Here is a 27,983-nt window from a genome sequence, read left to right on the forward strand (position 1 = left end):
ATGCAGTGGCAAGTGCATCACAGTTACCTTCGACGGAGCTGCAGTTTCCTCAGACGAGATGCTCTTGAAGCAACTCAGGCCGATTCCTCCGCCCTGCAGTGCACCTGTGGTGGCTAGTTTGGCCACGCCACGAACACCTGTTCGCGCTATGACTACTGCCTCCGTTGTGGTGACAGCCACCCGAACGGATCATGCCCTTCAAAGTGCCCTCGCTGCATTAACTGCAGCGGCAAACATCTAGCCAATGAGCAGCACTGCCTTTCCTGACAGATTTAGCACAAGTCCGATGTGATTCTTGCCACTTCGGATGGCCCCATGACACGCCGCCAAGCGATGGAGCAAGGCAATAACGCTGTAAAAACATCGGCCAGCGTGGCAGTGCGATAATAGTGATAGGCCGCTCCTTCCATGATGCTGTCGCCAGTGTTGACCGTTGGACGTCGGGAACAACCCCTCACTGTCCTACGAGTCCGCCTGCCTCCTTATCACGCTCGAAGACCACTGCACTCTCTTCTCTGGATACGCCGGCCTCATTCGACGATCAGAAAGAAGCAGTGATGACCGCACTTGCTGTGGAAGTTCGTGCTGTGCTCGTGCTCCAGCCGACGGACTCACCGGTACGTGGTTTGTGGGGGGGTGTTAAGTGGCTGTACTGTGACCACATTCAGGCCAACTGGACTCCCACCCGTGGGCTTCGAGTGCTTCACGTGCTCCCGTCTTTCTAATGCCCATCTTTGGCCGATCATTCTTCTGCGAATAATTTCTCCGGCCTTCTCGGCGGCTTTTCCAGACAAGTTTTTTCGGAAAATTTTTTCCAGACAAAAAGTTCGAGCGCGTGCTGAAGGAGGTTGAACGAACGTTTTCTTCACCACATCCTTGTGCTTACCTTCTGAGGTGTCATGATTGACAGTTACAGGCAGCACTTTTCTCTTCTTTTCCTCTACATAACCACCAAGAGGAAATATTTGGATTTTCATAAAATTCATCTCAGTGAAATAATTTTGTTACAGATTTCGCGAAAACATATAAGAATGTATGGATACCTGATAATGCATCTTTCACTATGCACTAATGGAAGTAACACTAATTGAAAAAGAAATCATGCAGCTGCGTGACTGTGCAGCGCAGCGCGGGTACAGCATGCACCGAGAATCGAAGCCAGGCTAGCCATTGAAAAGACGACTTGTCCCGAGACCCATCACTGTGTAGATTTTTTCTCTTGAGGTGAAGCTAACTCATCCTCCTAGTATTCTGGGGAATGACTATGCCTCAGCAGATGATGATTATTGCACTTAGTTGAACGAAGTATACGACAGGCCTCTTTGAGGGGAAAGTGCACCGGCGCTCAATCTTGGACGACAAGCTTTAACAGAGTCATTGACGAATCAATCTTTTTTGGTGCTAGCTCACAGGCACCACCACGCACAAAGAACAGAGAGCATTGAGTGAACGAAAGTGAGTAGGAGATAAATGGCGCATTTGTGAAGTTCTCTTCGTCTTCTTCGATAACCGATTTGGTAGAGAATCGGGCGCTTACCGCTGCACTACAAGAAGTTGGAGGTAGGAATCGGGGCGCAAGAACATTTTTATATTTGTGAACGTCATTTCTGTCACAAAAATACTTCTCTAAAGTCTTAGGTGACCCAGGCATAAAGCAGTTTTAATAATCTGATAAAAAGGTATCCTAAAGTTGAAATCAATTGTTTATTTTGTTTTCAAATTGTTCATTTTAAAGGTTTTGTGTTGGGATTGAGTCAGGATGCGCTATGTAAAGCACCTGAAATCACAGTTTCTTAATCATAAGGGAGGTGAAGTTCTGAACTACTAAAAAAAACCTCGGTATGAACAAAGTTTGAGAAAGAAGCGTCAGAAGCAACGAGGAATACCGGCATATCAAGCTTATAAATTTATTTACTCGTTCTGCGTAAGGTTTAAGCTCTTAGTGGACAGAGTTTAACAACCGCTTAGTGCATGCGATTACACATGAAGCTTACCACTGAGACGATCGACAGCTCCACTGCAGTGTAAACTGCAAAAGCAAAGTAGTATGAAAAACATATTCCTTCTGTATAACAGAGACTTGAAAGTCGGATTGAGTGAATGTAGAACGGTAATACTTTTTGTGATTTTACAGCTCGTTGAATTTTTTTTCTTAAATGTCGGAAAGTAGGAGAGAAGGATAGAAATGTCAAAGAGAAGTTTGTACAGTAAAAAGGAAAAGGACACTAGATACGTCATGTAGATTGTTATTTTGCTTGTAGTGGCAGACATTGTAGTGGCAGCTCAACTATCTTGCACATTTTGTCATATTTACACATTATTTTCATTATGCATGAAAAGTGTCCTTGGTGAGTTTAGGTTATAGACACATACCTAAATCTCATCCATTCATTTAACGCGAGAAATAAGTGTGCCCCGACGTAAGAGGACACGTGTCACACTAGTGAGCGTACCTTTGGCTTATCTTCATAGATTTCTACATGTTTGCTTAGACCAGATGTTGTGCGCCAAGTATATACCTTTGTTTCTTCACTGTAAACTCACTTGACAGCTTGCCCTGTGTTTGTGTGGCTGTTCGGCCGTGTCAGTGTAAGTTGTTAACTTTTTTTTCAGAAAGGCAATACCATGCCACCCCGCCAACTGCTCTTGTGTAAAGTGGCAAGTTGGGCTTCTTGGTACATAATTCTAATGCACTTGATTTCAAAAAAAAAACACAACAAACGGAACGTCTACGATGATGCTAACGTTTAAAGCCCAGCAAATTTTTTTAGGAGTATTGCACGTATATTTCTACAACTTAGTCACGAAAAGAAGCTATACAAATTATTCCTACAGATTACTGATGAAGGAATGCATCACGTACTATTGCCCAATGATAAAGTCTTCGTATGACAATGTAAATATAAGTGTAACTTTCTAATAGATGTTGAAAGTTCTGCGCTCAACGTCCGTTCTTGCGCAACGTTTTTTTTTTGTGTGTATGTGTTTTTTTTTGCTGTAGTTTGCCAGAGCTAGCACCCTTCATAAGATTTTGTTGAAGTGCGCTAAAAATGCAAGCGCTGTCCTTGTCAGTAGTCTCTTCTGTCCGTCTGTTTTTGGTGCGCTTAAAAATGTTCAATTATCAACGTAATTCCACTGGCCCAATTCACCATCTCCCTTTATGTGACTTTTTCCCGTAATATTTTATATTCCATGCACAGCTATATTACCTGTTCCTAGCATAATTATTAGCAAAGTATTTTTTCTGGCCATATGCGTGGCAATGCGCCTAGTAGGCACTCTCATCTCTAAAGAACAATGCCGGAACCTGTTACTTGTACCTCCTAGATTAAAAAAAGGCAGCAAAATAAACGCAGGTTAGCCCCATCAACTTTTATAGGTACGCATTCTACCAGGCGAGAAAAGACTAGGCGCTCCGTTTCCGTTTGTCATGTATCTCGAGAAGCAGTATGTGTAAAAGACAATAGCACCTGCTTGAATATGTTTATGACGACTATAAAGAAAACCCCGCAGTAAATGATATTTATTCATTTTTATCTTCCAGCCCAACTGCCTCGTACAATCTCAGGGCATGATATTTGTACCAGAAGTGCCGTATTAAACACATGTCTTTCCGTCTCTCGCATACATGAATATCATCCGCCAATAACCGAACTTAAATACCTTCCGTTGGCGCAGCGGTGACACACGTGTGTGGCACAAAACGACGCCAAACTTTCTACTATGGTATTCTGTTCTGCTCTAACTGTTTTGCTGTGAAGAGGTGGAGGTCCATATTGCCTCTGTTATGAATTAAAAAAAGAAAAAGGAAACCTTATCTCAGTCTTGCAGGGCGCGCTAAGAGCGTATAGGGGCGTCTCCCACGTTGGGGCCAACAGGCAGTACCAGGCGGCGGCTGCTCTGTAATATTAGCTCCTGCAGCGAAAATAATAAGAAGAATAATACTGAATAGTAGTCATAAATGAACAATCAGCAAACACGCAGAACAGCACCCTGAAACTAGTTCAAATAACATGTCAATGTACAGTTTGCTTGCAGCAGTTCACACTGTCGTAAAAAGTTCAGACGCACATCTTTATTTTTACACTCAGTATGTGCACTAGCGCATCATTTCATATATGTCAACCCCTGCCTGTATATCACAAGCGCTTGTCCAGCCCAGTCTCTAATAAGAAATCTGTCAGGAATATGTTTGCCCTTCTTTGAAAATGCATCTCATGCCGTGGTCGGCGTAATTAATTTAATGTTCAATTTATTTAATGCTCAACCTAGATAGATTTCACAGCTTGGCAGGAAGAATAACTTTGCTCTCTAGCTTGAGAGAACATTGTCATTTGTTTGCTGGGACACACAAAAAAAACATTGAGTGTGTTCTCGATGTCCTCTGAGCACGACATAATGGCAGTGTCAGTACGTTTTCAATTTTCTTCGATAAGAACGTTACTTGTGGTTTACATGCTTCCTCGGGAGCTAGCATGCGCACCCGTTGTCAAAACGAAATGAAGCAACAGCACGAAAGACGCAAGTATGACAGTTGAGCGAGTCGGTGATACACTACGGGCGAAAACAGTGCGCAGACGGACAAGACGAGAATAGCAGAACACAAAACAAGCGCTTACTGTTAACTGTAGACTCATTACGTTATTCAGATTACTTAATTATTTACGGTAAGCATATTGAGACGCGCAGAGGGACTGGCAAGGGGCCATAACAGTGCAAAGAGAAAAAATCACGCACAAGACACTGCGAAGGCGTGGCAAAAGATCACGTCAGTCAAACATACTGCTGATTAGGCTTTCTTTTACATGGACATAAACCAATGTTTGCCTGATGCACGACGCTTCTACTTTTATATTCTAGAGGGCTTGCAGGGGTTCTGTTGTTGTCTGATCACTTTGTATGAAGAAGACTCTAGAGCCTCTGAACAGTGGTGGTAACACACATGTGTGGCAGTTCGAAGGCAGATCGTCATACGTGTAGGTATTCAAGATTTTAGAGTGCTCTCTTAGCCATAGAGAGAGCATCCCATTTGCTGGATATATACTTTACTACAGGGTAATGATATTTTGTATACCACCCTTATAGTCAGTTTTAACCTAAGAATAATTATCCGCTTCGCCCTCAGTACTGCTGCGCGCCCGTCAATAATCTGTGAAACAGAGCAGTGATTGGCGATTTCCTTTCTAACCATAAGCACTTTTCTCTTGGAATGAAATACTACGCTTGTTCATAGAACAAAAGTTCGTCGTTCTTTGTTAAAACATTACGTTTGGCAGAACAGTGAAGTCGAAACTTTTGATAAAATTTGCAAACAAGAGAAAGTTTTTGACCGCAAACTAGTGAATAAAACACGTGTCTGTACGGGCAAGTCGTACGACTGAAGTACGTCGATTCTGCCTGACGTGACCAGTAACTCACTGCCGAGTGGTGGTAAAAGTAATAGAAGTAACTGAAAGAAGACGAAAAGCTAACCACACTTCACCTCCTAGGGCTTTTAGCAGGACGGCTCAGTGCTCTCTCATAGTTGAGTACGAAGTACTCGAAATCGTTAAACCTTTTTTTTTTAAAACACGCATTACACGCAAAATCGTGAAGCGTTCCACATTTTTTTAAAACAAATTCAGCGCGGCTGGGATGGTGACCACTGTGGGCAGAGCTTGCACATTTATTCTTAGGCTGCAACTGAATAAAGTGCACATGGCATAGAAGCGTTCATTTACTACTTTTACTTAGGCACAACAATTCTTTTTTATATTTAGATAGACTGATATGTAGAATTTAACGTTCCAAAACCACCATATGAATATGAGAGACTCTGTAGTGGAAGACTACTGAAATTTCGACTACCCGGGGTTCTTTACCGTGCACCCAGTTCTGAGCACACGTACCTACATCACTTTTGCCTCCATAAAAAATGCAGCTGCCGCAACCGGGATTCGATCCCGGGACCTGCGCGTCAGCAGTTGAGTACCTTATCAACCAGACCACCGGGGAGGCGTCTTTTTTTACATTTAGGCACTAAAATCAGATTCTCATTGACGTATCGAGTGGCACGAACAACCTACCTCTCGAGCTTCCTTACGAGATTCCAGTCAACTTTCCCTGAGAAATGTCGCTAAATTGTGGTGCCATCATGGACGCAATGATTTTTTTGTTAGTGCGATAAAAGAGCTCGTTTCACAGAAATTCCGGCGTTGGCGTCGGTATCGTTGGTTGTGAGCGAAAAATCAGAATCTTACGCCTGAGCAAAAAGTCGGAAACGATGCAAATGAATAAAAAAATAAATAAAAAGCACTGGAGCAGAGTGAGGACCTAACCATGGTTTTTTGAGACCGAGTGGGAGTCTAATCCGGATCGTTTACGTGGCAAGTGAATTTTCTAGCACACGGCCACACCTCTGCTTGTGAAAACAGCGAAACAAAAACTTCTCTGCTTGGAAATGCAGTGAAAGTAGCTTTCATGATCACAAACACATGCGTCCTGTATACATGCTCCCCAATGCAACATGAAATTTTACAGTATCAATGCGTGGTACAAGTGTTCGTTACCAATGGGCATCAGAATATGCAAATATCATAACGGCTCCACGGTTGAAAGCTGGTATCCCACTACAAACGACACCAACGCTACTGCGCCAATCCCCTAAAGCCACATATTGTGGGTGCACGCATAGCAAATTTTAAAAAGGTTCAAGCACTGAGTGTATGAAATACGTCCTACGAACGGCACGGAAGGCACTATCGCGTTTAACTCCCGAAGGCGAAGCTTTAGGTCCTAGCATTTTTGCGGACCCGCTTTGTGTACCATCATTCTTTTTTCCCACACAATGAAGGTAGAGTGCAAATGAAATATCAATCAGTAACTCTAAAACTTATCTACGTTCAAACCACTATCAATTCATAGTTCTTGCTTATCGTTTTTTTGTTATATAATTCTTCATAGAACTCATAAGTTTCGCTGTCGATGGGAGTAGTGGAAATCTCCACTTCTTTAGAAAAAGTGGTTCCCTATTTAGAGCACCAGGTGCTCTACTATGAGAGAGCATAAGCCGTCCCGTGGGCCTCACATTTGACCAGACCCTGTTTGCAGGGAGTTTCAGTTCAACGCATCTATTGAGTCTTCACTGAATGCCGTGCATCCTTCTAACTTTCCAAGAAATAAATCTTCGACGATTTCTTCGGAATCCTTAATTACAAAATGATCTTTCGCCTTTAGTTTTTCTGGAGGCTTCTGCAAAAAGGTTGAAACAACTAGCGGCGACATGCCTCTCTCAGAAACAATAGCGCGCGAAGGTCACTTTTGCAGGTGGGTCTTTATCGAGAAGATTGGTTTCTTGTATAACCCATAAGTCATCGCTACGCATTTATACGGGAGTTCCAGGTTCAATTCAAACAAAATTTTCTTTGCTCATTCCTCAACTTTTTTCAGCTCATCTGTCACTAAGCGAAAATTCTCTAAAGAGCTACGGAAGCATTCTCAGCAGATGGTTAACCAGTCATGTGCCCAAACGCCGTTTCTTATCCACGGTCAATAGTTTAATCTTTTTTTTCCTCAAAAATCCGCAACATCAGGTCATAGACGTAAACAAAAAAGACGTAAGAAGCATCCTAGAGGCCTTGATATAAAAAAAGAATAGATTTGACAACACTTCTCACTCGCTTATTTTAAACTTAAAGCTAGGGCTGGGCAAAACCTCTTAAAGATGCGTCAGCTCTTTTCTTTGAATCTGGAAAGGCCACGCTTATAATCGGGGACCTCAAATCCTTTTCTTTAGCACTAGACCTTAAAGGTATGCCACAAAAAGCGACGATATCCCCACTTCTTTTCAACATCATTTTGTGCAAGATATGCACATTGCTACCTCACATGAAGGGCATCAGCATATGCTTTCCGCTGATGATATAATCATCTGGTTTTCGGAAATTAGCAAAAGGAAAGTCAAGATTGTAACTTCAGGAAGTCATCAATCAGAGGAAGCTCTTCCTTGCTCGCACAGACCTGATGTGCTGCTCGAGTTAGTCGGATCTTCCTAGAAAAAGAGTGAAGCCAAAGTGCTGGAAGCCAAAAACAGAGCTGGACATTATGCTTCGCACCTGATGTGGCCACCCATTTCGAGGGTGCACGTGATTCGAAGGCTGGGTATGATAATAGAATCAAACGGGTACAATGATCGAACCATTGGTAAAATATCAACTAAGACCGAGCACATGATCATGTTGATTATTAGGGTTTTGATTACGAAAAAGCACTCAGGTTCAATTTACTGGGATTCTTTATGTATTCTTTATGAGTCGTACTACTCAAATTGCTGCCATGCACTCTTGGTACGGATTCAAAAAGTGGAAGCTAGAAACTCTGATCAGAAAAATCATAAAGAGGGAGTTGGTGATCCCCACGCGGAAAAGGTCGTACCGCCTTATATAGCAAGAAGTCGATAACACCCCAGAGGAGATCATTCAGTTTCAGTTTATTTATTTTTACTTTCGTACAAAACATACATGTTTACATAAACATACAGGAGGAGGTCCCAGAGCACTTGGCTGAAGGGGGACCTCCTGGCAGGAAATGTGATAAAAATGCACAAGTAAAATGCAGCAACGTGGAATAAGCTATACAAATAAAAGGAATACAGACTAAAAAAACAAATTTTACAATCATAAGTACAACAAAACACTGCAAAGAACATATAAAAAATAAAAGAAAAACCCAAACATTATTGACGAAATGAACAGAGGAACGAAAAAAGCAAGAAAAACATGAGTGGCTGTGGCACCATTAAGAGTGCATGAATATGAACAGGTGTAGATAATAATGCACATCTTAGAATTCTATGGTATCCAACAGAATGTGTTTTGTAAATAATGTGTTTTTAAAAATAGCTAATGATGAAGACTGCTTAGCGTTAAGGGGAAGACTTCCAGGTTGATAAGGACGTGAAATAACCAGAGTGTTTTCCATAATTAGTATGGACTAATGGCAATAATAAATTGTTGTTAGCTGCAAATCTTGTTCGGTTGGTGTTTACTAGAACAGCGTCTGGAAATATGTTTACTGGAGCAAGGTTCTTCATTATTTTAAATAACACTATGGATAAATTGTATTTAACGAGGTTGTCTAATGAAAGGATTTTGTTATTATGAAGAATGTTATGTTATGAAGATCATTGATACCCAAGAGACCGCGCAGCTGGTGCTATTGTCGTCTAGGCCAGCTGCTAGGCAGAATTCTGTCCGTCCTAGGTATCAGCCCTGCGCTTGTAGATGATAGCTGTCTTCAACAGTCAGTTGAATAGCATACGCCATCCAGCTCTCCCCCTTCGTACAAAACGTCCATCCATTATAGGCAGGTGCAGGGCTAGGGTCGTCACGATTCTTAAGAGTATCGGAACCGATACTAATTCAGTGTGTTTTGTCGATGCCGCTCAGTAGGGTGGCTCCAATTGGTTTTCAGTTATATCCGTCAATAATTTGGACTCTGCTACCAATGCTGCGTCACTTAGGGACTGTAATTTCTCAAAAGCCAAGCAGTTGGCTGTGGCCGTTGCCCTCTTGAACGACAGTAGGTAGAAAACCTTCACCGGCACAAGGTTGGTAATTAGGGCTTTTGCCCCTCGTTTCGTCTGTGATAAATAGCTAAAGTTCTTGAAAATAGGACAATGTATTCACATATTACCTAGTTAATCGTCATCTCGAATACCTACTGGACTCCCTCGTAAACCTGTACAGGACTGCTCACTCCGGGACACATACACTAGCTCTCCGCGCTGGAGAGGTGTAAGTCTGCAGGTTGGCAGTGCGCTGTGTAGGGACTCTTTACTTACATTCAATGAAGTGGCTAAACACTACCAGTTAAGTAAGTTGCCATTTATTCTTCCGCACATCGAGTTGTCTACGTTTCAAGTCATTAAATTTAGAATGCCCTAGGCAAGGTCCTATCTAAGTTTATCTTTCCTCAGCATCGTCTCCTCGGAAGCTTCTGCGTCTATTTGTTTTGATTGTGGTGTGGTTAGTAACTTCAAACATATGCGCCGGTGGTGTCCCACATTATGGGGCCAGAGTGGACTCACAGAAGAGAATTGAGACTTGCCCTTACGAAGTTCAGAGTTACCACCACAACTACGGGCTGTCCAGAGAGCCCACACTGCGGAAGTGACCGCGACTGCTCATCGTTCGTCACATGTTTAGAAACAGTCCTCGCCAAGGCTACCTTTTTTAACAGTGCTGTTCCTAGGTTCGACGCAAACTTTTGAGCTAAGGCTGAGAATATGCAGTCTGTTCCGGTATTATTGCGTCGGCAAAGCTCAATTCTTTGCCCGCAGATTTTGTTGTCCTGTTTTGTTTTGCTATACGTGGCCTGGCTGTCCACCATAGAAACTTAGTAAAAAATTACTAATTCTACACCACTCGCCGAATCTTCTACCATCGCTTCTTCCACACTACAGTTCGCCGTTAGCTCTTCAGTAATTCTTAAAAATTCGCCCCGCCACGGTGGTCTAGTGGCTAAGGTACTCGGCTGCTAACCCGCAAGTCGCGGAATCAAACCAGGCTGCAGCAGCTGCATTTCCAATAGAGGCGGAAATCTTGTAGGCCCGTGTACTCAGATTCGGGTACACATTAAAGAACCCCTGGTGGTCGAAATTTCCAGAGCCCTCCACTACGGCGTCTCTCATAATCTTATGGTGCTTTTGGGACGTTAAACCCCACATATCAAAGAATTTGTAAAAATTTGGTGTAACACTATTGCTCAGCATTAGTGAAATGGTCACCTTAATGGTTCACGTGACGGACGATGAGCGTTCGCTGAGTGTATTTGAATGCGCCAATGTCATTATGTGTAGTCTTGAAGATAAAGACAAGAGAAGTGTAGGGTTATGTCTTGTTGCTGATTATTTCACAAAAAAGGAGTTGATCTTGTTCACCGAATACAAAAAAGGTTTTTTGTTGTTGTTGTTCGAGACAATCCTCAGAGAATGCTTCTGTTGTTTTGTTCAAAAACTTGCAAGTAGTGACGGAAAGGTCGGAAAATGTTAAAAAAAGTAACAAAGAATTTTTTTCAAGAATTGAACCTGTCATGCCTGTCTAGATGTCTAACGAAGCCTCATGGGTTATATTTTTAACCGTTTTTATCGATCAAGAAAGGTTCAAAGTCTAAACCTAATGCTAATCTTAATGTAGATGACGTCAACACTATGATTTTAGGGCTACCACGTGACATTATGTTCTTGATACTGTGATTCCTTGCAATACCAATTTTGAAGCATATAAAGCTGTTGAACTGGCTGCAAACGCACCAGAAGGACGTCATACATACATTACCTGAACATCATAATTTTCGTGTTGAACCCATTGTGTATGTTCGTCATACACCAGCGACAAGCAATATCAGTTTTGACTTATATTATTCTACTATTGCGTCAGCGAGCGCACATGGTCATAACATGTATATTATCGTGGAGATGACATGCATGCATGCACGACTGCCATTATTGTTCGTTATAATTGTAAATGAATGCTTGTTAAAATTGTAAATATTTATTCATAACTGTATTATTGTTCGTTATAGAATTACTCACCCATTACATGTTTGGTACATGTCAAGTTAGCGCAACAGCCAGAAGCGCGCTAAAAACATGGTAATTTGTGACGCCATACTTAACATGCATATCATGTTTTTCAGAATACCACCTCTGATTTATGTTACTCATAGAAACATGTCCCATCGTATCAATTTTGCTATACATAAAACTAACGAAATAGTGCCAAGGCAACGCATGTACACCACGCCACAGAACCTCGCTTCATTACTCAGATTTCAGCCGCCATCAAAGACTTCGTGACGGGATGCTACAATGCTGTGTCAGTTGTGCGTCGGCGTTTCCTTTATCAATTTATTCAGTTATCGCTATAATATGGCTGACTCCCCCAACTGTGATAACTGTCATTATGTAAAAACTCTCGACCATGTCCTGTGCCATTGTCCAGAAGTTCAATAAGATTGCCGGACTCTCCAGTGTGCCTTAAGGAGGCTGGATGACCAACTGTTTACTCTGGAGAATATCTTGAGAGCATAGCCTTCACGTACTTCAGCCCAGAAAGTCACATGAGCCCTTCTACAATTCTTGAGGGCAACGTCACTGTGCGACCACTTGTGAAACTTGAACTCTTCCCTAATTCCCCTCCCTCCCGTGTAGCGAAGCAAGCTGGACTTAGCGTATCCTCCCTCCCTTTCTGATACATTTTTCTTCTTCGTCTCTTACGATTTTATTATTATTACCTGCCATTTGCGTTCGTCATATATTGATGTCATGTCACACGAATATTGGTATACATCCGCTTGACGATGCAGGTCAGGAGGTCACAAATCGTAGGTGGCTAAATAGATACTCCCGAAGTCACTGAAGTTCGCAAAAAAAATGCCTCGAGTTTAAAAGGAGGTACCTTGTCTTTTCAGAAACCAAAACAGTAAACTTAACCAAGAGATTGACGAAAAACGCATGTCTGCGGACACGCTCAGTTGACTTTTCAGCGAACATAGGTCATGTCATCCACTACAACCTTCAGCGGCGTAAATCAACCACAAAAGAAGAAAAACAACCGCTGGTTTGTGAAAGGCCATACCACTCCTGACATTTTAGTTGCTGTAGGAAAGAGTTGAAAAAACTCAGGGACCAGAGCTTCGGCTTTAAGCGTTGAACGCGATAGCGATATTGTGCTCCTAGTGCACATTTCAAACACTTGGTACATGAAATCTTTTTGAGCTTGCTATGCACCCACTACATGGCCTTAAAGGAAGAAGCCGAGAAGCGGGTGTACCTTTTTTTAGTGGGTTACCACCTTTAAACCACGTAGTCAATGTCACATGTTCTTACGCCCGGTGTCAATGAGCGCTTTGACCCCTCATTTTTACTGCAATATATCATGTTGAAATGTGAAGCATGTACGCAGGATGCGGGTATTTGTAAAGCATGTTACTTTCATTGCTTTTGCAAGCAGAGGAAGTTATTTTTACTGTATTCACAAGCAGACGCATGACCTTGTGGTAGAATATCTGCTTGCCACGGAAAAGACTCGGGTTCGATGTCCATTTTAGCTGCACTTTTAAGGGCGAAGCTCCTTAAGGCGTGAGTCTGGCCATCCTTTGTATGTATGTGGTAGTGCGTAGCCACCGGTGGCACAAAGCCGCTCTAGAGCAGGTATGTGCCACTGGTGGCTACGTACTACCACATGCATGTGGTTATGTGCCACAGGGGATGCGAGATGGGGAGATGGCGGTACTTGGAGTGGATACAAAGACGGGCGCACAGACAGACTAGCAGACGGACGGACCGATGGATAGACGCGCGGACGTACGGACGGATGGACACGTGAATAGTCAGACAGACAGATGGATGAACAAACTCATGGACGAACGCATGGACAGATGGACGGACGCATGAATGAATGCATGGATGGTCGCGCGGACAGGCGGAAGCAAGAACGAACGGACGGATTGAAGGACGGACGGGCTGACGGACGCTTTGCCCCACTCATCATCATTTACTCCTTGGATATGCTGTAATTCTTTATGATTTATTAAATGCGAAGCATTGCTTAGCGAACTTCGGCGACGTTGAGCGTATCTATCTATCTATCTATCTATCTATCTATCTATCTATCTATCTATCTATCTATCTATCTATCTATCTATCTATCTATCTATCTATCTATCTATCTATCTATCTATCTATCTATCTATCTATCTATCTGTCTATCTATCTATCTATCTATCTATCTATCTATCTATCTATCTATCTATCTATCTATCTATCTATCTATCTATCTATCTATCTATCTATCTATCTAGCAGTCTACAACTTATAGCTCTCCTGGCCATCTCAATAATGGTATCGATACAAAAATTGGTGTGCCTTAACAGGATTGTATCGCGAGCCTAAATGACTAATCGTAACATGAAATTATCGATATTTACGTTATTATTGTAATAGTTTACATTTCATGGTCTTGCTAACTCTTACGGTGATTTCCTTCGCATAACATATCGCAAGCCTGCTATGGTAACAGATGTCACAGACCCTAACGTGGAAAGCGTGTCATGCATGTCATGTAAGTCATGACTACACGCCACGCTCATGGTGTGCCCGTGGTTGTTTCGCTGGATTCACATATATTGAATTTGTTATCACGGGACGTGAATGAATGACGAAGATATAAGACTGGTGCAAAGATGATAATTACGATACGCGTGTCATATAAGAACATGACTACAACCCGCGTTCATGATGCGCTCGCGAGAGTTTCGGTAGCTTCACATATACCATATTTAGTATTACGCGATGTAAATAGACACCGAAGGTGAATAACACGTTCACACATGATAATCATAATGTGCGTGTCATGTACAACATGACGACACGTTACGCTTGTAGTGTTCTCGCGGCCCTTTCGCCAACTACAAAGATAACAAATTTAGTTTTCCATAACGTGAACGGACAACTAAGGTAAACGGCGTGTCCGAACACGATAATCATAATATTCGGGTCATGTAAAACAAGACTACATGCGATCCTCAAAGTGTGCTGGCGGCTGTTGCACTAGCTTCACTTGTAATGCATTTGCTATTACGGGACGTGAACGGGCTATGAAGGTAAACGACACGTCGAAACACGATAATTATAACATTCGTGTCATGTAAAGCATGACTACATGCTACGCTCATAGCGTGCGCACGGCCGTTTCACTAGCTCTACATATACCAAATTTGGAATCTCGTGATGAGAATGGACGGTGAAGGTAAATGATACGTACAAACATGATAATAATTGGCTTGAAAGTCATTTACGGCGTAATTTACGTCGGCCTCGTAACGTTGTGCTGATTTTAAAGTGACACATCAAGCTTCCTCATTTGTGCTTTGCATATAACCGATTCCCACTGTACGTAGAATCTGCCGTTTTTTTATTTGCATCTTTCTCGATTTTTCTGTCATGCAGAGGATGACAATTTTATGGTCAAAACCAACGACGCCGACATCGGTATTTCTGCGACGTAGTACAACTTCGAAGAAAGTTTAAAATGTTCTCTCTTCTTTGATTACACATTATACTCCGATACCTCAACCCTTGAAAGAGAAAATGTCTGTGTCGTTGAAGGAGAAACTGTTCTCGTAATATAAACTGAGGTACACGAACATCAAGCACATGACATAAATATCGCATTCTCGAAGAGGGAACATTGGGTCACGGCTTATGGGTGATGCTTCGATGTCGCAGAAGAGGACTAATGTGCAAACCACTTGCAATGATAGGGATAATTCTCCGTTTTTTTTTTGTTGATCGAGCATGTATAAGGCATTGTAGACATAAAAAGACAGGACGCCGACTAAGAGGGTGTCATAAATGTAATAATGTTATCACCCGAGAAAAGAACTACACAAAACGGCACTATCTGGAATCTTTAACTATATATCCAGACAATGAGCAACACGCTTAACCGCAACGCCGGCACTCTACCTCTGACGTATTAAAGATGCCTCAAGTGATTATTTTAGTGGATTTAGGCTGGAAGCTTCTGCCTCTCAGCTTAGTGAATAAGGCTTCTGTGCGGATGCCAAAACGTCTCTTGCAGCATTTTCGACACCCTCTTGGTCAGCGTCCTATCTTTTTTATGTCCACAGTGCCCTTACTTCACGACCAGACGAAATTTCGCCCAATTCTCGAGTTCACTATGTATACGGCTGTGTAATTTCTGTGAAGCTATGTTGTAAAACGATTTCCCACACTTATTAAAATATGCAAACACCGAACGATGTGAATTATCGACACAAGTATTATCAACGCAAACATGATTAATTGTATCAAATGTGACACCCTGCCGGATGCAATCACCTATTACAACTTGTAGTCAATAGCCCTCTTTATCGTCTGCTTTTTTTCATTTTAGTCGATAGCAAACCTCGCGTCCTCCACTACACCTCCCGTAAGCGTTCTCTGGCGTCGATAAATTTGGGGGCCTGTGACATTATGACGATTGCTTCGTCATGACAACCTATTCAGTCACTTCGTGCTGATACCGACCCCACCGGCGATAAATACTGCGTTCGATGAGGCATCAACACTTCTCATCTCTACACGTTGAAGAAAGACAACAGAGTTGTTTGTACTGATCGAAATGCTGAGAAATATAGGTACGCACGAAGATTCTGTGGACATTAGGAGGAATGAGGATCTAAACATATGTTTCAAAAATCAAAGTACAGGTGACCTAAATTACATCTCAACTCTCAATGTACTGCCACGAACTTTTTTTGTTGTCTACACTTGTAATAACGTTGCCTTTCTACAATTTTTCACAAATTATTCGACCATAGCACTGTATTCAACTGCAATGACTGCTTCCCTGAAAAACTGTGCCTGTGTTCATGTTGTATCCCCCTCTACTCACTATATAATGGCCTCATTGCGTTCCTGAAGTACTCGAATAAAAACAATATTTTAAATATCAGAAGCTTTCAATTAGCTTTCTATCGCTTCGAGAGCAGTCTGGCGATGTAGTCGATAGAGAGCAGCATTTCATGCGCTATAGCAGTTTCGCACAAAACAACTAGAAATCGCACAAACTTGCTCTAGGTGGATCAAAATGCACGAAGTTTCCAAGAGCATATAGAAGAGTCGCCATGCTACCCATGCATCTGACGGCGAGATGACTCATATTTATCTCTTCCGTTCACGCGCGACCATCGGCAATGTTATCACGTTGTTGCGCAGCCGTATGACTCACTTGTGTCCTCTCAGAAACTCGCCTTCGGTAGGTGGAGGCGATACCTGGAGCACTTATTTTTCGCCTCGCAAGGGGCGCTTCTACGTTTGTCTTTACACACTGTTGCGTACGTTACACTCTGGAAAAAAAAGTGTCTTTAAAAACGAAACCATCTTAAAGAGAGTCTTACCTTTGGCAAGGCAGCTGTTCTTAAATACAATACCGCATATAATTTTTTGTTTTATTTACCTTAGATTGTAATTTTTCATGCATCTAAAACAAAATAAAAAGAGATTTCGAATGACCAGCCATGGATGAAGGGGGGAGAGCGAGCTGGCAGGGAGATTTATTGTAGTAGCTTGAAAATCTTGAAATGTTCGTAAAACACAAGAAGAACCAAATTATTCATGTTTTTTTAACAGCTTCACATGGAAGCACAACCTGCCGTACTTGCGAAAAACCAGCTAGGCCAATTGCATTCATCACGGATTGTCAGAACTTGTCTCCGCCAGCACTTGCTGTCCGACGGTTTCCCATCAAAGGCAGTTCCATCTTTGAGGATCTTGTTTTCTTAGAATGCTTGGCATGACCCCAACCTCTGAGAGTAACGTGTTACAGACTAAGTTTAGCTCATTTTTGCCCAGGAAAGAAAAATTACATTTAGGAGTGTATAGTAAAATACTAACACCATGTTTTTTTTTACTCTGAAGCAAATTTTCTTATGATTTCTTCGGAGAAGGAGTCAGTGAACCTGTTTATGGCAGCTTTCTTCGCTTCACAACAAACAAGCGGATATATTGTGCTGTTATACATTTCTCATGTGGTTATATCAACGCAAACCCATATTTTCTAGCCTTTACTGAGTTTCGTTATCTTATAACCGTAAACAAACAACCTCTGTCTGCAATTTTTTTCTTCTGATCACCTCATCGATGTTGATGAAAGTTAGAAAAACTAAACAAATTCAGGCTCATTGAAGTATGCACATTTAACACACTCATATGTGGTGACCTCCATGAAGTTACAGCTGCGAATAAGAATATCAAAAACCATCACCACTCTAAGGTAACTTTAAAAAATTTACTGGCACAGTTCATTGCTGGCTTCTTTATTCATTCAGCCACTGTCAGAACGTCTACTTAAAGCACATCTGTTAAGAAGGGTTTAGATGCATATGTTTGATGTAGAGCTAGTGTGGAGCGTTCAAACGTATCACCAGCTTTGTTTGAAGCGTTCAAAAATAACAGTGCTGATTTTAAACCTCAGTCACGCGTGGTCAAGTGGCAAGGACTGCAGCTGTTTCTCCACCGGTGAAGAAGTCACCTTCCGTGCTCCCATGTTCTCCATACTTACGTGGAGATCGGAAAAAAGTAAAGAAAAGAAACAGTGCATCTGCTAGGGGATAAAATACTGCGCTGGTAACGGCAAGTTTGAGGCTCTGCATGATACAGCGGTTGTTTGCAACAGCCCTGGTTTTGCTAAACGGCGAAACAGTATTAGCAGTGGCTTCGTTGCGAAAAACAACTGCCGCAAGTGCCACTTAAGAAAGTTCACGTAGGTCCTATTATTTATTTATTTATTCATTTATTTACTACCTCATTCTCTTTTGTTCATTTGTTTCTTTTACTTTGATGTAGGCAATTATACTCCTAGCATGGTTACAAGAGAATAGCATAGAGATAAACTGCAATACTTTGTTAGAGCACTTCACTCTGTGTCGGCCAACACCCCCTCGAATCTTTCGTGCAAGCACTGCCTTATCTTACGAGGGACAAGCAAGGTTAACATTCAACACCCTTCCTCCGATGTGTTCAAAACTGAACGGTACACGCAAGAACACGCACACTAAAGATTGGAACAGTAAAGTGGCAATCTGTGAACCGCAGTGTAAGCAGGTGCTCCGTCTAGTGTTTCCTTTTGTATTTCTGTTCAGCAGGACACAGCTTTCGAAGTCTACCACTAGGAAGATCGCACGCCACCCTGCGTCCGTCTTCCTAACCACTTATCTCGCACTATCGTCACAGGCGGCGCGTCCACCAGTCCACGGATACGCTTACGTTGTTTCTCATTCGTGCTGTCTTCGGCTGCAACGGCTGACATCGCCCATGGCGGACGACGACGAACCACTTATGCCTCGGCGAGATTCAACAGTCGCTGCCGGCGTGTTGGATGATTCGGAAATGAATGGAGAACCACTGTCTGAAGCATCACCACTTCGTGCTAACTACTGTTTAGCAGTACGAATCACAGCATCTGTGTTGTGTTGTGCAGCGCTTGTAGTCGCGGCAATTGTGGCTGGGATGTTTCTCGATACGACATTTAAACGTGAAGGTGAGTTACATTGCGGCGCATTTTCTGCACGTATGGTATTAATGGTTGCCTGATATGCTGGCCCTGTTGCAATGTAAATCATATTCTAGCATTTCGGAACAAAAAGTTGGGTATGTGGTGATACTAGTAAAAGGGGCAAGTGATAGGATAAGGCAGGTGTGTTTCTTTTCAGGCGTCTGGCTTGTTCTTCCTGAATTTCTGCTTTGTTCAAGGTGCCCCGGCAACAAATTTACGGAAATTACGATCATATAAGTTTTAATGTGTGAATGCGAAATACTGTAAATTTTTAAAGTAGTTTGAAAATACTTTTCTGTCAAAAATCATATCAAGGTGTCCTTTCATCCACTTTTCTTTTCATCACATATTCTCAAAACTTCCCCTATACTTTCTTTGGCATTATTGTCTTCTGGATCACAATATTGTTGTGTCAAACAGAGACAAAAGAGCCCCTAGTTATACACTTGTTTCCATTATTCATTAACGAGGGTATCGTACTGGCAGACTTGGTGCCTTTAGGTTGTATACGAGGGATTGTTGGTCAGCTGCCAGCTCGTATTAAGTTCACGTGCTATGTGACGCAAAACAGGCTCATAAAGGGTATCCCACACTTGCCACCATGTCTCCTGGTGGCACTAACTGACACACCAACGTTTAATTCACATATATACCCAATGAAGTAGCTGTGAGACGGCCGCCGTGGTAGCTTAGTTGGTAGAGCATCGGAGTTATTCGAAGGTCGCAGGTCCAGTTCCTGCCCACGGCAAGTTATTTTTTCACCCACTTTTCTTTCTTGAAATTTATATTACAAGTCAGTCTAATAACTTCCTCTACACATTCCTTGTCATTATTGTCTGTTAGATCTCATTATTATTGTGTCAAACGCAGAAAAACGAGCCCTTAACTATACTCTACACTTCTTTCATATATATATATATATATATATATATATATATATATATATATATATAAGGAGATTTTTGCTTGTCATGGGCCAAACTCAGAACGTGAACGTGTGCAAATGAGGCTACATATACACATACGTACTCTCAACTTGCCTCTAAATTAATACTATTACTAAGTCATTAGCAATATTAGAGCTTTACTACTGTTTTGGATAAAAGATCAGGGTATGTGTGGGCTAAAAAAGCAATATTTCAGCTGCATTTGGCTGATTTCGAAAACAAGCTCCTTGTGTGTGTGCGTGTGTGTGTGATATAGACTTAGAGACAGATACGTAAAAGTGATAAAGTGCTTTTACGAAAAACAAACCAATCTGCGACGACTTCTTTTCTGAGCTTTTGAAATAGTACACATGATTATTATGCGGCAAGAATGACCCGAATGATTTGAATGAGCCTTCCCTTCTTTGTCATGTATGACGGCACTGCATGAATGTCTGTAAACTTGCGAATCGTTATGGCTATTATCAGTGCACACGTTTCTGCTGTGCAGGTCTTATGAATGAATGACTTGATGAAATGTTTCTGCTAACCACGTTTATTCGATCCTCTAAATTAGGGTCGCAATAAACGTATTTTCATCCTACTAGCTAGCAAGCAAGCATCACCCTCAGATTTTGTGTCATTGAACAGTGGTGACGTGTCAGTCCATTATTGCCAAATGAAAATAAGCTGGCCATTAACGCCACTTGAAGCAGCGTCTCATAATCATTTAAAATATTGCTTCTTAAATCTTGCTTCCATGGAGAATGCCCGAGCCACATTTTGTGTTGATCTGGAAAATTTGGAGCTTTTGCTTGAATTCTTTGTAATTTTTTCATGATCAAAATTTTACCTGCCATGCACCCTTAACGTGGTTTTTTGCCTCTGTGTCGACTTTAGAAAACGTTCTGCACCGTCCGAACAACATCGCCGTGGTCGAAACATCACCGTCAAAAACTCGGATATCGTGGACTGCATCAAACACCCCTTGTGGAGCTACGATTGCGTACGACGTCGAGGTGTGTGCGGCATACGAAACATGCGTCACAGGCTCGAGTGGCAAGCTCTGCACGACGCATCGAACCCGAAATTCTTGGCTCGTCTTCAACAGTACTGTTGGCACCTCGTACTGCATTCAAGTCACTGCGAAGGCGCAGCGTGGGGAGGATGCACTCACCAGTACGCCAACATTCAAGGAAATCGTTACACCTCTATTTGGTGAGTTTTGCGATCCCTTCGCCATGTTCTCAGGGGTGAAAAAATCATGTTAGCTGCCCACCTATTGCATTCAAATAACCTATACACATAAAATGACGCCTAGCGTTTTGCCAGAACATTATGCACTAAAACCAAGCCTTGGAGAACTATTGAATATTCATTTATATCTTATTTGTGTCATTGTAGCAAACAATCAGTTTCGGTTAGTATCAGTTTCAATCTATTTACTTTCACATAAAATATACATGCTTACATAAATATACAGAAGGTGGTCATGGCTGAAGGGGGATCTCCTGCCAGGAAATTCGTTAAATGTGTACAAGTAAAATTAACTCTGTCAACAACGTGAAATGAGCTACATAAGTGAATGTAATACACACTAATCATCGGCAAATTTGAAAATTTATAAGTATGCTCCGATTATCCTTCTATATTGCCCTTTCACTGGTACCCTATTTTTTAATTGTACGATAATCAAGTATGTGTACGTGCGTTCTCTTTTTTTTTTGTCCCGTTTTGATAAATCCGTGCTTGAGATATGCCGTGCCAATAGCGTTAGAAGTAAGCCCTGTTCGTTTAGGTGTGCAAGGTAGGTATTGGTAAAGTAAAGTACGTTTTACTCTAAAGAGAGATGTCGCAATAAATGTTTGGTTTGTAGCTTCAGTTTCGCGCAACCATGCAACACTTTTTGGAGTTTCTTTACCTATATACTGAGTTCATTTTGTAATTATGTAACAGCCGCAACCTATCTTCATGGTTATTTAACACCTGGAAAAAAAACCAGTTGAAAACAAGGGCCTTCACTTTTTATTCTGCGTGTTAATGGAAAAGAATGTTCACAGGACAGTGAGGATTTTGTTTCGTTTCTGCTTAAATTCAGGGTAGGACTGTCTTGTGGTCCAGGGTGCACGTTAAAGAACCCCAGGTGGTCAAAATTTCCAGAGTCCTCCACTACGGCGTCTCTCATAATCATATGGTGGTTTTGGGACGTTAAACCCCATAAATCAATCAATAAATCGTGTGGTCCGTACAAGAAAGACACTGCAATAAACGACATCCCTGTTTTTCTGATGGTGGTCAAAAGGAACCGTTCACTTGATATCATTCCATTCTAGTCTAGCTTGCACATAACTTGCATAGTTTTAGATTTCACGCTCCAATAGAGTAATTTAGAAGGGCGTTCAACAAAATAAAACATAACAATCAGAATGCTTACTCTGAGTAGCCCCTCAAATCACACTTCTTGGTTCGCTAATTCAAGTATTTCCTCTTCATGGCTACTGTCAATGTTGTTCCGGGCAGAACGCAGCACCTTTTCTGCAACGCCTTTTCTACCCCGCACTTCCACTAAAATGTTACTGGTAGGAACAGCGTTGCATAGTATTATTACAAGTCATGCAGACACCTAACGCCAAGCGTAGACTTTTTTTTACGGCGAGGAGAATATCCTGTTTCTGGGCTGTTGCACGAGAATACGGAAGCCAACGTCACAGCCCCGGCAGAGCATTTCTTTGGGGGGAGGGGGGGGCGTCAGGCACGCTAACAGCAGCCCAGAGAGGACTATGGTGGTGCCCAGAACGCCTTGAGTGAAAAGGTCTGTACAAGGCCGAACCAATTCCACGTGGATATCAGAGAGCGTCGTCTTCCTCTCTGCTGTCTTCCTCTTCATCTGCGCCAGCGCTTCGTATCATCGTGCAAGTGTACACATCGTTGAAGATCATTTGTTACAGTAATTGCAGCACAATGGTAAACTATGGTATTGATAAATTTGGACAGCTGAATAACATCGCGCCAAGAATTCAGCCCCAGCATGCTTTCGAAATCAGCTGAAATAAAAACACTCCTCGAAGTGTTTCTTCTATGATCCCCCTTCAGCCTTGGCGTATAGCCAGTGAAAAATATATTTGCTCGGTGTAGAGGCCAGGTTTGGAATTTTAGAGAAACCTTTCTATACATTCATGCGAGCCTATACATGCCCACTTGTATTTAAACCCATGCGAAACTGGAAAAAAAAGTTTTTAAGAAAGAATTCAAACGCCATCCACCAAATTTGCGTACTGAAGCTCAACAATAACGTTTGTCCCAGTAAAAAAATCAGTGCATGGCGCTACATTTGCGTAACGTTCATCTGCCCAATTTTCAATTGAAATTTATTGCAGAGGTGCCAGACTCTAAATATGTCTTGCTTCGCCGCATGTTTTACGAAACAAGACTTTGGCAATTTACGGTGTGACCATCACCAGTGCATGTGTCCGTAGCAATGCAACTTTCTCCATGAACGATGTGGTTCACCAGCGTGTATTAAGAAATTACATACGCCAGCAATCAAATTATCACTGATTTTTTTTATGTCTTCCATTTACAGCTCCTGGAGACTTCGAGGTCACAGTGAGCGCCATCAATTCTTCGTCAGTTGTATTGGTCGTCTCGGTACCGCTAATAAAGAATGGTGCCCTGGACCTTTGCTACATAACCTACAACCACACCGGCGGTGGACGTAGCTTCAGCTGCAATGATCACCGGGGCAACGCATCGACTGTGAAGGTCGAAGGACTGAAGCCAAAAACAGATTACGCTTTCACGGTCACTTTTGTTAACAAACATGGTGGCCGGCAGGTCGCTACTCAGAAGGTCATCTCCGTTACGACTTTGGGTGAGTGCCCCTAAGAAAAGAAGAAAAAAGGTGCATACGGTAGAGTGTTCGAAGTAAGGGTGATATGTGGCGCCGTGTGTTTCGTTCTTCATTTTTAGAGGACCTGCTTGTAGAGGGTTAGCCTTCGCTCAATTTGTGTGGCACATACGCTTCTGTTTACCCCCCTCCCTCAAGAAACAGCATAAAAAAAAGAATGAACCTTGTAGTGAAAAAATTGTAAACGGGGGTTGTACGCTCGGGCCAATGTTTCGACATGTATAGTTGTCTTCTTCAAGGCCACAACTAGCCTTGAAGAACACCAGAGGGTTGTGGGTTTCATTCTGGCTACGCTGGTCACATTTAGATGGAGACGAAATGGTGGAGACTCGTGTACTGTGTGATGTTAGCCCACAATAAACAACGAAAGATAGTTGAAATTTCCGCAGCCGACGACGATGACGTCTCTCGTAATCAAATCTTGCTCTTGAGACGCAAGACCTCACAGTATCAATAGATACAGCCTTCAAGTCCACTTGTCGAAACGCCGCTTGTGTACGAGAGCCCTGTGTAGGAATTTTTTCGCACGCTTCTGTTAACAGAAAATGTAGAGAAAATGCTATAAACATATACGCCATAAACAAAGAGCTCACCTACGCCCCGCTAAAAAAAGTGTACAAAAGAGACTCGAATTGAACATTTGAAGATTTCGACAGAATTATGAGAAAACAATTTTCGAAGTAACTTATAAACTAATTCTTCCCACTTGGTCATACGACAGTTCCTTCATTGGAGTACCTCATTCCAATTATTGGGGACTTACAAAGGCTATTTTCTTCTTCAATGTAAAATCGAATGCAATGATGGAAGTTCATGTACAAAATTACCTATTATTCGCTTTTAGTAGCTGTTTAAGGCTAATATTTCACGGAAGAGCCACATATATATAGTTAAAATTGTGTCTTAGTGCGGACCAAAAGAAATATTCTGTCGTAATCGAGATTGGTTCTTGTGAAATTTATTTATTTATTTTATACTGTCAGCCCCGTGCTTGGGGTCATTACAGAAAGGCTGTCATTTAATAGTTAATATTCACGCAATTAGGCAGTACTCGGTAGAACATAAAAATAACAGATGAATAATCAGCATCAGGAAAAGAAATAACAAACAGCAATGACCATACCAATTAAAAATTGAAAAAGAAAATCTGGCACCTGGCGTTCACGATTATCAATGAATAGAAAGCTGTAAAACGCTTTTTTAGAGTTGACTGACGTCATTTCTCGAACAAGCAGATCAGGTAAGCTATTCCACATTTTCTATTGCGTCTGGAAAAAACAAGCAGCTGAAAGCATTCATGCGTGGGAAATAGGGCTGAAAAGCTCTGCTATTATTAAGGCCATCACATCGCCTTCCAAGTGGCTGAAAATATAAATACTTGTCTGGTTTTCTTTGCCCGCTTATGTTTAGAGAGCACTGAAAACATTTTTATGGGTATAGGTTGCTGTCGTAGAGTACGCATTTGTAAAAGCATTTATTGGTTGCTCGCGTCAAAATCTACCGGTTACTAAACCAACGGCTCATTTCACGGACTCCGAACTTGAATGGCGCCCATTAGTGATATTTGGTACAAACATCCTTTTTAGCGAGCACTTGAGCACACATCCCACTATAACGTCACTCTTCCATACAAGATATCACGGCATAGTGCAAAATAACCAAAAATGTGGAAATATAACATTTTGCCGAAAATACTACAAAACTCCACTGACCGAAAATTGCAGTATATTTATTGAGCTTCTAACGCATTACATAAACATGTTTCCTTTATTTGTAAATTAAGTTAGGTAAAAAAATAATAAGGGATACTTCCAGAATAAACTTTGAGGTGGGCAACATTAAGAAGACTTTGTGCGTGATTTGAAAGTTTCACACATGATGAAGAATATGTTCTATGCGGAATTGTTTTTAACTACCGTTTTTCTTTAAACAAATTACCACGAATTCTTTCAAGTTTGTCTGAGATATTTGCCAAAGTGATAGGCACGCTAAAGGTGCAATACGCTACTGTAACCTGTATCAACATTATTCTCACAAGCATTTTCTTTTTTTTTCTTTTTCTTCATAGCTCCATTGAAGGGTCACAACAACCTGACGGATAACGTGGAATTTTGGCTTGGTTTGGCCTTGATCGCTTTCATCCACCTGAAGTCAGACAATCGGCCACGCAGACGGCGTAGCAGACGAAGACGTTAGCACACCAAGGAATTGAGTCCTCGAATAAAGAAATCAACGTTTCGCAGTAAACATATCTTCGCATTGAGAAAGAAAGTTTTTCTAATAACAACAACATATTGAACAAGATTTCATACCGTGAACTAGCTTTTAAAGAAAAGCAGGTCAGCGTAATTCTGTTAGCAAAAAAAAAGTGATTGCAGTGACAATAATTTATCAGAGCTAGAAATGACATCCAGAGTACTTTTTAGCTTTATGGTGGTTGCAAATGCTTGTGTTTTTTTCTAGATTCGCTCACTGGCGTTACTACTGAATTCAGTAATCTCATTTCAGATTACAAAGGCGTACTCAAGTTGGAGAAGAGGTATTGCACTGTACGATTTGTGAAAGGCAGCAAAAGAACTGAATTCTCGTGATGTTCAACAAGCACAGCCGAAAGAACAAACGCCTCGCATGGCAGCACGCTTAGTGTGAGCAGAAAAAATTACCTTGCTATATAAAAAAAGAAACTGATCTGATCTGATCTGAAAAAGAAACTGATGAAAGTTCACTGATGTTATAAACCTTACTTAACCACACGGTATAAACAGAATATAGCTGTTTTGGATAGCTGTTTTTGTCATATACTCATGAACGTGTGCTCAAGATATTCGGGTAAAGTTTACTTTTGCTGCATTATTCGGAGAAATAAGACAAATCTGACTGCAGCAAGTGACAATCATTCACTGAATGAATTTCCCTAAATATCTTGATGTAATCTGCATACAAAAAAAAAGAATAATGTGTTCTAAACGAGTCAACGTTCAGGTCAATTAAGCGTTAGAATGGGCCTATTAGCAACACCTCAAGGACGCCACTAGACATTTACGTACAAAGAAGACGGTTGGCCAGTTACTTGACAATAAATGACCTACAAAGCAGAGAGCTATGCAGGAGATTCACAGCAAACAAGTCAACATCAACATGTGCAAGTTTAAACAAAAACCGTGATTGGCTGACTGCGTCAAAAGCATTGCTCGCGTCACAGTAGACTTCAATAATCTATCTTCTGTGAGAAATCGGGGAGAAAGAAAAATCTGGCTATAGTTAGAAATATCAATTTTGCATTCCGGCTTATATACTGGAAAAACATGCGCAGTCTTCCGCATGTTAGGAAGAGTGGAAGCGTTCAGACACTCATTAAATATTGTACTCAATACTGGCCCTGCCGCGGTGGTCTACTGGCTAAGGTACTCGGCTGCTGACCCGCCGGTCACGGGTTCGAATCCCGGCTGAAATGGCTGCATTTTCGATGGAGGCGAAAATTCTGTGGGCCTATGTGCTCAGATTTGGGTGCACGTTAAAGATCCACAGGTCGTCGAAATTTCCGGAGCCCCCCACTGCGGCGTCTCTCATAATTATCTGATGGTTTTTGGACGCTAAATCCCACATATCAATCAATGTGGTCAGTACTTGGGCGAAAATACTACCATCAGACTTTGATGTGGCGCAAGCGATGCCATCTGGATCACACAATAAAGACCGTTTTAAGCGTTTAATGCTCGAGCAGATGAACTTTTCATTCAGCGATAGATCACTAGATGTGCTAACTGCCTTGAGCTGTTGTACTATGTGAGTGCTAGAGTCTGAGGTTTTATAAATGGGTGAAAAATACTTGGCATAACCGTCAGCGACATATTAATAATACTCATAACAATAATAGTAATAATAAATTTAGGACTACTAATTACTAAGTAAAGTATTATTATTATTATTATTATTATTATTATTATTATTATTATTATTATTATTATTATTATTATTATTATTATTATTATTATTATTATTATTATTATTATTATTATTATTGGTTTAACAATCCAAAACTAGTGGAGG

General features: G+C 41.6%; 2 protein-coding genes across 4 annotated transcripts in view; one reads left to right on the forward strand and one right to left on the reverse strand.

The window, feature by feature from the left end:
* The window catches only part of LOC142768915 (uncharacterized), a 105,009-nt gene extending 102,912 nt beyond the window's left edge, over positions 1 to 2,097 (reverse strand). For all 3 annotated transcript variants that reach the window (XR_012885545.1, XM_075871467.1, XM_075871466.1), the window contains exon 1: positions 1,995 to 2,097. Coding sequence is in view for 2 of the 3 variants with exons in the window: in XM_075871467.1 (XP_075727582.1) it covers positions 1,995 to 2,058 (64 nt within the window). In the remaining variant the exon portion in view is untranslated. The remainder of the gene's footprint in view (positions 1 to 1,994) is intronic.
* LOC119164344 (uncharacterized) lies at positions 543 to 26,184 on the forward strand. The gene is made up of 5 exons (XM_037416515.2): positions 543 to 617; positions 18,779 to 19,085; positions 20,927 to 21,244; positions 23,610 to 23,897; positions 26,002 to 26,184. The coding sequence occupies exons 1-5, from the start codon at positions 558 to 560 to the stop codon at positions 26,127 to 26,129; spliced, it is 1,101 nt and encodes a 366-aa protein (XP_037272412.2). The 5' UTR covers positions 543 to 557; the 3' UTR covers positions 26,130 to 26,184.
* Positions 26,185 to 27,983: the final 1,799 nt, after the last annotated feature.

The sequence above is a fragment of the Rhipicephalus microplus genome, chromosome 8, assembly GCF_043290135.1.
Source record: "Rhipicephalus microplus isolate Deutch F79 chromosome 8, USDA_Rmic, whole genome shotgun sequence".
Taxonomy (NCBI): domain Eukaryota; kingdom Metazoa; phylum Arthropoda; class Arachnida; order Ixodida; family Ixodidae; genus Rhipicephalus; species Rhipicephalus microplus.

Bases quoted from the DNA above. Each gene is read 5' to 3' on its own strand.
- LOC119164344 (XM_037416515.2), top strand. From the start codon at position 558: ATGACCGCACTTGCTGTGGAAGTTCGTGCTGTGCTCGTGCTCCAGCCG. The intron at 618-18,778 runs GTACGTGGTTTG...CTATCGTCACAG, and splicing joins TCCAGCCGACGGACTCACCG to GCGGCGCGTCCACCAGTCCA. The intron at 23,898-26,001 runs GTGAGTGCCCCT...TTTTCTTCATAG, and splicing joins CATCTCCGTTACGACTTTGG to CTCCATTGAAGGGTCACAAC.